Here is a 13,361-nt window from a genome sequence, read left to right on the forward strand (position 1 = left end):
TGCGGTGGTTTGAATCATATTTGTCTAATAGATTACAGTTTGTTCATGTAAAAGGGGGAATCTTCTTCACAGACTAAAGTTAATTATGGCGTTCCACAAGGTTCTGTGCTAGGACCAATTTTATTCACTTTATACATGCTTCCCTTAGGCAGTATTATTAGACGGTATTGCTTAAATTTTCATTGTTACGCAGATGATACCCAGCTTTATCTGTCCATGAAGCCAGAGGATACACACCAATTAGCTAAACTGCAGGATTGTCTTACAGACATAAAGACATGGATGACCTCTAATTTCCTGCTTTTAAACTCAGATAAAACTGAAGTTATTGTACTTGGCCCCACAAATCTTAGAAGCATGGTGTCTAACCAGATCGTTACTCTGGATGGCATTTCCCTGATCTCCAGTAATACTGTGAGAAATCTTGGAGTCATTTTTGATCAGGATATGTCATTCAAAGCGCATATTAAACAAATATGTAGGACTGCCTTTTTGCATTTACGCAATATCTCTAAAATCGGAAAGGTCTTGTCTCAGAGTGATGCTGAAAAACTAATTCATGCATTTATTTCCTCTAGGCTGGACTTTTGTAATTCATTATTATCAGGTTGTCCTAAAAGTTCCCTGAAAAGCCTTCAGTTAATTCAAAATGCTGCAGCTAGAGTACTGACGGGGACTAGCAGGAGAGAGCATATCTCACCCGTGTTGGCCTCTCTTCATTGGCTTCCTGTTAATTCTAGAATAGAATTTAAAATTCTTCTTCTTACTTATAAGGTTTTGAATAATCAGGTCCCATCTTATCTTAGGGACCTCGTAGTACCATATTACCCCATTAGAGCACTTCGCTCTCAGACTGCGGGCTTACTTGTGGTTCCTAGGGTTTGTAAGAGTAGAATGGGAGGCAGAGCCTTCAGCTTTCAGGCTCCTCTCCTGTGGAACCAGCTCCCAATTCAGATCAGGGAGACAGATACCCTCTCTACTTTTAAGATTAGGCTTAAACTTTCCTTTTCGCTAAGGCTTATAGTTAGGGCTGGATCGGGTGACCCTGGACCATCCCTTGGTATGTTGCTTTAGACGTAGACTGTGGGGGGGTTCCCATGATGCACTGTTTCTTTCTCTTTTTGCTCCGTATGCATCACTCTGCATTTAATCATTAGTGATCGATCTCTGCCCCCCTTCTCGGCATGTCTTTTTCCTGGTTCTTTCCCTCAGCCCCAACCAGTCTCAGCAGAAGACTGCCCCTCCCTGAGCCTGGTTCTGCTGGAGGTTTCTTCCTGTTAAAAGGGAGTTTTTCCTTCCCACTGTGGCCAAGTGCTTGCTCATAGGGGGTCGTTTTGACCGTTGGGGTTTTTCATAATTATTGTATGGCCTTGCCTTACAATATGGAGCGCCTTGGGACAACTGTTTGTTGTGATTTGGCGCTATATAAGAAAAAAATTGATTGAGTTGATTGTTTATGTAAATTTTAATTAGATCATGATTACATTTTTTTATTGCCAGCAAATAACATAAAATTAGACTTTTTTATATTTAACAATAATTTATTAACTTTGAACCACACTGAATAATTCAAGAGATCATTATTTATATCTTTATTTATATCTTTGCTGGAAATAAAAAGGTTAGTATCATCAGCAAACAACAATGGAAATGTTGCAGTAGAAACAGATGCAAAATCATTGATTATATATTATGAATACAAGCGGTCCCAAAATCGAACCTTGAGGAACTCCACAGTCTGTAGAATTAATTTCAAATTCCAAATTCAGAAGAACATACTGTTTTCTCTCTAATAATTAATTACTAAGCCATTTATGGACAGTTGCTTTAAATCCATATTTATGTAACTTAGAAAGCAAAATTTCATGATTTACTGTATCAAACGCTTTCGGAAGGTCAAAAAACACACCAATTTCAAATTCGCTGTTGTCTAAAGCTGCATGAATTCTATCCATCAGTTCAATCAGGGCCATATATGTTGAATGAGTTTTTTCGAAATCCATGTTGATAGTTATATAAAATTGAATTCTTAAGCAAATGATCATTTAATCTGTTATAAACAAGTTTCTCCAGAATCTTTGAAAAACATGGCAAAACTGAAATAGGTCGATAATTTGAAAAAGATGCTGGGCCACCTTTTTTAAACAACGGTATGATTTTAGCAATCTTTAAATCAGAAGGTACAATGCCCGTTTGCAAGGACAATGAAAAGATATGTGGTTCAGAAATTTCATGTATGACGTATTTTACAATAGATATACTTATTCCATCATGGCCGGCTGCAGATGGACGTAGTCCAGCGATGATCTCACAAACCTCATTGGAATTTGTAGGTTCAAATTCACTCACAGAAGGAAATGAACCTTTGATGTAATCAACTGGATTCATATTTGTGGAATCAATTTTCCTTGCAAGAGAAGCACCAACATTTGAAAAGAAATTATTAAACTTGCAAGCAATGTCAAAGGGATCAGAGAAACATCTAGATCCATCTGAGAACGTTGACGGATATTTTGATGAACATGTTTTCTTTTTAAGTAGTTCATTGATTATTTTCCAGGTCCCTTTAATATTGTTTATTGATTTATAGAAATTATCACTGAAGTATTTCCTCTTTGCAGCCCTAAGAAGAGTAGTGTATTTATTTTTATAGACTTTGTAAGTATATAAATTTTTTTATACAGCTTGTTTTTTCAGAACAGGGATTTTTGTAGTTCCCTAGACAACCATGGGTTTTGCTTTTTGGATGTATCACCAGATAATTTAATGATTGGAAATCCATCCATCCATCCATTTTCTTCCGCTTTATCCGGAGTCGGGTCGCGGGGGCAGCAGCTCAAGCAAAGCCGCCCAGACCTCCCGATCCACACACACCTCCCCCAGCTCTTCCGGGGGAACCCCAAGGTGTTCCCAAGCCAGCCGAGAGATGTAGTCCCTCCAGCGTGTCCTGGGTCTTCCCTGGGGCCTCCTCCCAGTGGGACGTGCCTGGAACACCTCTCCAGCGAGGCGTCCAGGGGGCATCTGGAAAAGATGCCCGAGCCACCTCAACTGACTCCTTTCGATGTGGAGGAGCAGCGGCTCGACTCCGAGCTCCTCCCGAGTGACCAAGCTCCTCACCCTATCTCTAAGGGAGCACCCAGCCACCCTGCGGAGGAAACTCATCTCGGCCGCTTGTACTCGCGATCTCGTTCTTTCGGTCATGAACCAAATCTCATGATCATAGGTGAGGATCGGAATGTAGATCGGTAAATCGAGAGCTTTGCCCCCCTACTCAGCTCTCTCTTCACCACGACGGTCCGATACAGCGACCTCATCACTGCAGATGCTGCACCGATCTGTCTATCGATCTCACACTCTGTCCGTCCCTCACTCATGAACAAGACCCCGAAATACTTAAACTCCTCCACTTGAGGCAAGGACACTCCACCGACCTGAAGAGGGTAAGGCACCTTTTTCCGGTCGAGAACCATGGCCTCGGATTTGGAGGTGCTGATTTTCATCCCGGACGCTTCACACTCGGCTGCAAACCGCCCCAGTGCACGCTGAAGGTCCTGATTTGACGAACCCAACAGAACCACATCGTCCGCAAACAGCAGAGACGAAATTCTGTGGTTCCCAAACCAGACCCCCTCTACACCCTGGCTGCGCCTAGAAATTCTGTCCATAATAATAATGAACAGAACCGGTGACAAAGGGCAGCCCTGGCGGAGGCCAACGTACACTGGAAACAGGTTTGACTTACTACCGGCAATGCGAACCAAGCTCCTGCTGCGGTCGTACAGGGACCGGATAGCCCTTAGCAAAGGACCCCGGACCCCGTACTCCCGGAGCACTCCCCACAGGGCACCCCGAGGGACACGGTCGAACGCCTTCTCCAGATCCACAAAACACATGTGGACTGGTTGGGCAAACTCCCATGAACCCTCGAGCACCCGATGGAGCGTGTAGAGCTGGTCCAGTGTGCCATGACCAGGACGAAAACCACACTGCTCCTCCTGAATCCGAGGTTCAACCATCGCTCGAATTCTCCTCTCCAATACTCTGGAATAGACCTTACTGGGGAGGCTGAGCAGTGTGATCCCCCTATAGTTGGAACACACCCTCCGGTCCCCCTTCTTAAACAGAGGGACCACCACCCCGGTCTGCCAATCCAGAGGCACTGTCCCCGATCGCCACGCGATGTTGCAGAGGCATGTCAGCCAAGACAGCCCCACAGCATCCAGAGACTTAAGGTACTCAGGACGGATTTCATCCACCCCAGGAGCCTTGCCACAGAGGAGCTTTTCTAACCACCTCGGTGACTTCGGCCTTGGTAATGGATGAGCCCGCCTCCGAGTCCCCAGTCTCTGCTTCCGCTTCGGAAGACGTGACGATGGGATTGAGGAGATCCTCGAAGTACTCCTTCCACCGCCCGACAACATCCCCAGTCAGGGTCAACAGCTCCCACCCGCACCATAAACAGTGATGGTGGAGAGCTGCTTCCTCCTCCTTAGGCATTGGACGGTTTGCCAGAATCTCTTCGAGGCCGACCGATTGATTGATTGATTTGGAAATGATTTTTCATAAACTTCATTAAACATTTGCATAAACGCCTGATACGATAAATTGGGATCTGTTTCCTTATATATATTTTCAAAGGAAATATTTTCCATTAGTCTCTCGAATTTCATTTTATAGTAATATTAAATTTTCTATAGTAAGTAGTTGATTTCTTATTCGGGATATAACAGTTTTCCAATTCCACAATTTGAAATATTGGGAAATTATCTGAAATATCCATAAACAATATTCCAGATGTCATTACATAATTTAAATTATTAAATAAGATATTATTTATTAATGTAGCAGAATGTTTAGTAACTCTTGTCTTCATCAAATCAGGACCTTCAGCGTGCACTGGGGGGGTTTGCAGCCGAGTGTGAAGCATCCGGGATGAAAATCAGCACCTCCAAATCCGAGGCCATGGTTCTCGACCGGAAAAAGGTGCCTTGCCCTCTTCAGGTCGATGGAGTGTCCTTGCCTCAAGTGGAGGAGTTTAAGTATCTCGGGGTCTTGTTTACAGGTGAGGGACAGATGGAGCGTGAGATCAACAGACGGATCGGTGCAGCGTCTGCTGTGATGCGGTCGCTGTATCGGACTGTTGTGGTGAAGAGAGAGCTGAGCAGGGGGGAAAAGCTCTCGATTTACCGATCGATCTACGTTCCGACCCTCACCTATGGTCATGAGATTTGGCTCATGACCGAAAGAACAAGGTCGCGAGTACAGCCGAGATGAGTTTCCTCCATAGGGTGGCTGGGCGCTCCCTTAGAAATAGGGTGAGGAGCTCGGTCACTCGGGAGGAGCTCAGAGTTGAGCCGCTGCTCCTCCACGTCGAAAGGAGCCAGCTGAGGTGGCTCAGGCATCTTTTCTGGATGGCCCCTGGACACCTTGCTGGAGAGGTGTTCCGGGCACATCCCATTGGGGGGAGGCCCCGGGGAAGACCCAGGACATGCTGGAGGGACTACGTCTATCAGCTGGCTTGGGAACACCTCGGGGTTCCCCTGGAGAAGCTGGGGGACGCGTGTGTGGATCGGGAGGTCTGGGTGGCTTTGCTTGAGCTGCTGCCCCCGCGACCCAACCCTGGATGAAGCAGAAGAAGATAGATAGATGGATGGATGGATGAATCAACCAATCAGTATGAGCAGAGGCTAAGTTTACCCATAATCTCTTTGGGCATCTGTGTGTTAATGTTCAAATCTTCAGAATTAGTGCATTATTTTAAAAGTAACAGATATGTATCACTTTGTAAATTTTAAGAGTTTACATTAATGTAGTTATTCTATCCAGAATAATTAGGTCAGGGGTGGCCAAGTTCGGTCCTCGAGAGCCACCTTCCTGACACTCTTAGTTGTCTCCCTGCTCCAACACACCTGAATCCAATGAAAGACTCGTTAGCAGACTTTTAATGAGCCTTTCATTGGATTCAGGTGTGTTAGAGCAGGGAGACAACTAAAAGTGTTAGGAAGGTGGCTCTCGAGGACCGAACTTGGCCACCCCTGAATTAGATTTGTAAATCAAAACCGTAATTCAAACCTGCATCCCATTTCAAGACCTCTGCCTCATTGCGGGACCACTGTATCTTGTCAAAGTGGGCAGAGCGCCCAAAGACGGAAGCGCTGGTTCATTGGCTGTGTTTGGGTTAGTGATCGCCTTTGATTCTGTTAGAAGCTTTGGCGGTGTTTAAACTCAAAATCAGCTTGTTAGTAGCTGAGAGCGTAGGGGAGACAAAATTGAATTGACAGTTATTGGTTATCGGTTAGCTGTAGCTTCCAGTAAGTTTTTAGGCAGTTTATCGGTTTTAGCTAACTGAAAAGATAACTTTTCAGTTAGCTGATTACCAGTTATTGAAGCTAACTTTTTGGTTAGCTGTGCCCACCACTGGAAGGTGTACCCACCCTTTTGATAAACAATATACCTTTTTTTCCGCACCACATAAGTGCCAAATCAGAATCTTTCTATCAAGAATGGACTTACTTTCAGTTTTATCATGTGATATTAAAAGTATAATTATTTCTGATCATGCCGGTGTGATTTTGGACTTAAATCTTAAAACAGCATTTTATCAGTCTCGCCACTGGAGATTTAACACATGAGAAATTTACGTCCTATTTTTCTATTGAATTTGATGCATTTCTGAAAATTAATACTCTGTTGGCTTGCAATGCCTCTGTTTTATGGGAAACATGTAAGGCTTATGCGGCAGGGTTAATTATTTTGTATTCTGCAACAAAGAAGCGCCAAAGAGAGGAGAAACAAACTTTGAGAGTGAACTGACAGATAAAGTATATACGAGTCTCTCTCCTTCATCATCATTGTGGCAAGAAATCACTACGCTAACATCTGCCCTAAAATTGCCTTCTTACTAGGGAGTGGTAGTACCACTAAGACTAAGGCTGGATCCTGATATACAAGCAGCAAACAGGGAGTTAGGTGCAAGAAACAGGTTTTATTTTTCCTGGTGACAATGAATGACCAACAGTTCAAAGTGGCCTCCAAATCAAAAATTCCTCAACAGTCCAAAGTGAAGAAATAAAGTGAGAAAATCCCATATCCTTTCAGTCGACAAAGTGAACAAATAAACAATGAACAGAACCAAATCCTTCAAAAGATAAAGTGAACAAATCAACAATGTGAACACCAAACTCAACTATCAAAACACAATAGTGAGATGAAGACTTAGAAACAGGAGTACCAAGGTGGGACAGCGCGCAAGCGACCAACAATAGAAAAACCATGACCTAACAGTGAACATGTCAAATGACATTACTCAAAAAAACACACAAAAATGCAAAACAAAAAAAAAAAAGAAAAGTGACCACCCCAAAACCTAACATCTTAAAGAAAATAGAGAAAATAAGAGAGAAAACAAAGACCACAACCAGAGGAGACATGAACACGGAACGGGAGGGTGGTGTGCCGACACCCACTTGCACATTGACACGTTCGCGTGCACACCGTAAACTCATCATGCCCGGACGCACTCACTGGCCACCCAGCCAGTGGGATGCAGAACCAGACTGGAAATATACAGATGGACACCCTGAAGCACACATCCTCATACCACAACAAGAGGGACAGACCACGCACACACTCACACAACCTACGGGGAACACACGACAGGAAGTAACCAGAGATATAAGGGGGACAGGGACCACATAAAAAGAACACAAAACCAGAACCAAACCCCAACAGATGCAGAGAAGAAAATTAAGTATACTAGACAGAGGTTTTATTAGCATGAAGATAAAGTGGGGAAATGTCTGTCTTATTGTGTTAAGGCCTAGTTCAAAAATAATGAAGCCTAACTGCTGATTTGCACTGCATCTGTCATGAACAAGCCATTATTTTATTTAGCACCATCCAGATTTATCTGAGTTGCCTGTAGTCTCTTTGACAGGTACTGAAAATTTCATGGAAAAATTCCACATGGTTCCAGAGATATGCATGAAATGTACCCCCAAAATAGCACTTTTTTTCATCAATTTTGTGTGACATTGATATTTAGCATTATCATTTAAAGTTGAATATTAAAGAAATAACCTTGTATTTTGTCAGTTTTTGTTTGTGCTTCATACTAACACACAGTAATACATTTTTGTAAAGGCAGAAATGTCATTTCCTAGAAAAACATCATGTTTCTAAAGCAAGGTAAAACTGTCACACGCGTAACGCTGAGAATGAGTCCTTTATTTATTTGTGTCAGAACCTTAGCTATATCTCCTACTCTGTTTCAATAGAATAATTATATTACTTGTTCAATAATACCAGGAACTAATGGACAGAATTTCTTTGTTTCAGGCTTCTGCAGACTAAAGAAGATACCTCCAACTGTTGTTGCAAGCGTTACGCTCTAGCACATTATAGTATATATGCAATGATCATTTCTAGCAATGACTGAACCGAGACCAACAGAAATATTGAGACTGATATATAACCATATCTAAAATAACATTTCACAAAAAAGACCAGTTTTAAATTTTGATGGTTGTCACACTTTGGCTTCATTATTTTTGAACTAGGCCTTAAGGCACGCGTAGAATCATATACTAGTAGGCTGTATTTGATGAAGAAGACCATAAGGTATGAAAATGAATTGATAAATGATTGTTTTAAGAGTTTTTACAAAAAATATATTTTTCGGATCAATTTTTAGACTGGGAGCAATTAATGGATACTTTCTTTACTCAGTTTAATTTACCAACTTTGTTAGAAGAGCTGAAGTCTGACCTTAATGGTTCTATAACTAAAACTGAAGTTATCAGAGCTATTAAAACACAACAAAATGGAAAATTGCCAGGACCTAACAGCCACGGGATCTGAAAACACCATCTCTCTGCCATTATTCAGAGTGACCTATAATAACATTTTGTTTTAAATTATTCTCACCTCAGACTATTTTACAGAACTAAATTCCATTGCTCAAACTGGGTGTTTGTATATATCCAAAAGTGAGGAATTTCGGATTGAGTGAGTCTGCTCCATCACCCCAGCTGCGGTGTCTTGCTCTGCCCACGAATGAGGCCTGAACCCAAAGCTTCTCCCAGCAGGGTACTAGGTGACTTGTTCTATTGTTCTACTGGTTCTGGCAGATGAATATGCAAGATGGCGATTGCTCTGCTTTTTTGGTGGGTTTGGAATAGCCAGATAGGGATGTAGGAGATGTCATTTGATGCTAATTAAGCATGCGGTCTGAAAGGCCCTTTAGTTCTGAAATCTGGTCTCTTGGCTTTTAAAAAAACAGCATACATTTTCACACAATTCATGTTTTAGCATGCATCATTTGAATATATCAAGTGTGGTTTTTTTCTAAATGCTATTAACTAATCTGTGCAAAGAGTATATACTTATTCTTCCAAATACCTGTTAAAATATCATTAGCACACAACATAATCATCTTGTAGCATTAGCATATTAACTTAAGATGCTCTTTTGTTAGCACATTGCTCATTTTTGATAAAATGACACCACAACGCCCACATTTCACCTGGCTGCATGCAACAGATAGATGGTTGCTTTTCAGAAGTGGTGTCTGTCTGGGTGATTGCAATACAGCATTTGGAGCAATTCTGTTTTGTTGTGGTTGAGGCACCAGCACATGCTCCAAGACTTTCACCTGAGACTGTGTTATTCTGAAATGGAACATTTGACACAGTGAAAATGTGGAATTTATTGTATTGCCGTTTTACCTCTGAGTGGAGATGTTTTGGTGTGACAGGTGATCTGATGAGTCTTTGAACTGATCTTAGGTTCCAGTCCTTCCCTGAAGTTTTGTACCACTTGGTTTCTCTGGAGACCGTGTTGCTTGCTAACAACCGTGTGGGTGCCTTGGACCCTGTTTGTCTGAAAAAGCTGAGTCATCTGACAACATTGGACCTGTCCAATAATGACCTGCTTAACATCCCGCCTGAGTTGGGGCTGTGCACGAGTCTAAGGTAGGACTCAGCAGCTCCAGCATCACTCTGATTCTCACATCACTCTGATGTTCATTGTCTTTTCACAGTTGCTTTATTAACACCTGTTATGTTTGGCTTGGAGACATAACAAATGAAAATACAAACATACAGTAGTGTTCAGAATAATAGTAGTGCTATGTGACTAAAAAGATTAATCCAGGTTTTGAGTATATTTCTTATTGTTACATGGGAAACAAGGTACCAGTAGATTCAGTAGATTCTCACAAATCCAACAAGACCAAGCATTCATGATATGCACACTCTTAAGGCTATGAAATTGGGCTATTAGTAAAAAAAAAAGTAGAAAAGGGGGTGTTCACAATAATAGTAGTGTGACATTGTCAGTGAGTTCGTCAATTTATGGAACAAACAGGTGTGAATCAGGTGTCCCCTATTTAAGGATGAAGCCAGCACCTGTTGAACATACTTTTCTCTTTGAAAGCCTGAGGAAAATGGGACGTTCAAGACATTGTTCAGAAGAACAGCGTAGTTTGATTAAAAAGTTTATTGGAGAGGGGAAAACTTATACGCAGGTGCAAAAAACGTGCACGGCCATGTGCGCATGCATGCTTGTGCACGAGGACGTGCACACGTGTATGCGTGATCACGTGCGCGCATGCACGTGAGAGTGCAATGGTACCAAACGTATGGAACCAAATTTTCACTCTAAATGGAACCAAGCTGCACTCTGAATGCAACGCAACACAAATGGGATGAATTAATCCATGTCATGTGACATACAAAGCACCAATCAGATGACAAGAATCCACTCAGCCGTTACATATAGAAACATAACATACTGTACAGGTATTCTGTATGTAACCTATTGTAACATCGCCTACAGAATTACATTCAAAATCATCACAACTCTAAACAAAATAGAATAAACTTACAGTCACACACAAACGCTATATATAAATAAGTCAGTGTGTAAGAAGGAGGGAGAGACAGATTTTTTTTTTTAACACACCCGCTGGTAACATCTGTGCCAGTGGTTGATAATCCTTTGTGCGTTTGCCTGACACGGTGATGTATTTATCTACTTTCTTGCCTATGATGCCCAGGGCAGGCAGACCAGGACCAGACATCTGGATGCTCTCTTTTATGTTTCTCTGCTGACTCCAAGCACTTTTTCTTTTTAAATCAGTGAATTGTATGTAGCTTGTTCCATGAAGCCCAAAATCTTCTGGAATATTGTCAAAGTCAATATTCCAGTGTTTATAAATTTAAGCTGGTTCTTCTCTCATCATTTGAGCAAAGCAGTCAGTTGATTCAGTTTCTGAACGTTTCCCATTGTTTTGCCAAAAAATCCTGTATTTCTTCCTTTTTAATAGATATCAGGTGCATATAGCATATTCCTGAATGCTTTTTAGACCTCTTTTCTGTGTTGTCCTCCTCTGAACTGCTAGAAGAATGCATCCTGGTTGCTGCTATCTTGGATGTTTTGTGCTGTCGTATTGGACCAGCAGGTTACACGTGACTCAAACTGCAGCACACATGACAATATTATTACGTGATTAAAGTAAGTAGTACCAACTTCAAACATTAATCTTATAAAAACTGCAGAATTACAAATGGAGAACTTTTTCCCTGCAGTTCACGAACAATTTATCTTACGTAACCCTCACCGCGGGTTTGTACGGTGTCCGTACATGACCATCTGTCCCTCCTGACTGCAGTTGGAATTTTTTGTGTTTCACCAGTTCAGCATGATTTGCCCAACTTTGTGTTATGTGGGGAGGTGATGGTCTAGTGGTTAAGGTGTTGGGCTTGAGTCCAGAAGATCCTTGGTTCAAATCCCCGCCTGACTGGAAAATCACTAAGGGCCCTTGGGCAAGGTCTTTAATCCCCTAGTTGCTCCCGGTGTGTAGTGAGTGCCTTGTATGGCAGCACCCTGTCATCTGGGTGAATGTGAGGCATCATTGTAAAGCACTTTGAGCGTCTCATGCAGATGGAAAAGTGTGATATAAATGCAGTCCATTTTTACCATTTTTTATGTGTGAAGGGGCCTTTACATTTTGAGGCATTTGCCTACTGTTCTGTAAAACCTTGAGGAACACTGGTCAAATCATTCACAGAGGTGTTAGAATTAGTGGCTGAAGTGTCTGGATTCTGGTGTCTTAGCTCTGTGTGTCACTGCTGCTTTTCCAAACATGTTCTTTAAAACTTTGTGATTCTTCAGTCCAGGTGTTCAAAGTGTTGTCTGTGATCTTTCCCAGGTGTCTGAGTCTGGAAGGAAATCCTTTCCGCACACCCAGACCAGCCATTATGACCAAAGGAACTGATGTGGTATTGGAGTACCTCCGAAGCAGAATTCCCACATGACCTATGACTTCAGCTTGTACCCTGCATCTGGTTGAGGCCACACCAGCAATGATTTTTCTTTTATTGCCATTTGTGTTTTTGGTTTCACATGTGTTCTGTGTACCACCAGAGTTTGGATGAGCATCATCGTGTTGTTTATGAAGCAGGAATGTCCACTTCTGTGATAACAGTATTCATTAAATGGAGAAAAAAACTCAACATGGTGTCTGTTCTTTTAATGAAGATGTGTACAGCGACTTCTATCATTTAAGTGGCATTTACTTGTAACTTTTAAAATTTTTGTTTTTATTAAATTTTTCAGTTTTACACAGAAAGAAACTACAAATAAATCAACCAAATGTCTGACAAACCAACAAAATTTAGAAAGAGCCACCTAGTAAGAGTAATAGTAGTAGAACAAGTCAATGAAAATTAACTGAAAATTACACATATACCACAAAGGTTGTTTTTGATTTTTTTGTTGTTGTTGTTGTTGTTTTAAGACCAAATCAAATGTCATTACAAGTTAAGAAAACACACATTTTTCAGAGGAATGTCTGAAAGAGTAGGTTATGTGCTCCATAACATAAAGGTTGTGTACGAAGCCCATCGGCTTGGTAAGAGTTCAGCCAGTTCTGTGTTACAGCCTTTTGCAGGCTGCCTGTAATATTTGCAAAAGGTATGTATCTTTTCAGTCCATTTGGTATGTTGCCCCAAAAAAACACACTGTAGCTCTCCTTCAGATGTTGCCCAGGTTTGTTGTTGCACAGGTTTAATCACATCTGTCCAATAGGGGTGAAACGTTTGGACACTCCCAGAAAATATGGAAGTGGCCCGTTGATATATATATATATATATATCCACCACTGATCTCCATATAATACTGGTCTACTTCTAACTTCCTGTTTGGAGTAGACCAATGGTGCAAGAGAATTTTTTGTACACCTATGCAAATCACACGTGTACCAATTTCAGTGGTGGACACAGTTCCGATAATCCGATAACAGATATTTATCAAAGATAATGTTTTCATTATCTGATTATTTTCTTAGATAACTTTAAAAA

General features: G+C 41.6%; 1 protein-coding gene across 4 annotated transcripts in view; it reads left to right on the forward strand.

The window, feature by feature from the left end:
• lrrc40 (leucine rich repeat containing 40) overlaps nt 1-12,500 on the forward strand; it is a 216,936-nt gene extending 204,436 nt beyond the window's left edge. For 2 of the 4 annotated variants that reach the window (XM_034180743.1, XM_034180741.1), the window contains 2 exons: nt 9,786-9,971; nt 12,212-12,384. In XM_034180743.1, the coding sequence (XP_034036634.1) occupies nt 9,786-9,971; nt 12,212-12,317 (292 nt within the window). In that variant the 3' untranslated portion in view covers nt 12,318-12,384. Of the gene's footprint in view, nt 1-9,785; nt 9,972-12,211; nt 12,385-12,439 lie in introns of those variants that run through there. The other 2 variants (XM_034180742.1, XM_034180744.1) reach the window with 2 other exon arrangements.
• The last annotated feature ends 861 nt before the right edge of the window (nt 12,501-13,361 follow it).

Source organism: Thalassophryne amazonica, chromosome 10, assembly GCF_902500255.1.
Source record: "Thalassophryne amazonica chromosome 10, fThaAma1.1, whole genome shotgun sequence".
In the NCBI taxonomy this organism is placed as follows: Eukaryota; Metazoa; Chordata; class Actinopteri; order Batrachoidiformes; family Batrachoididae; genus Thalassophryne; species Thalassophryne amazonica.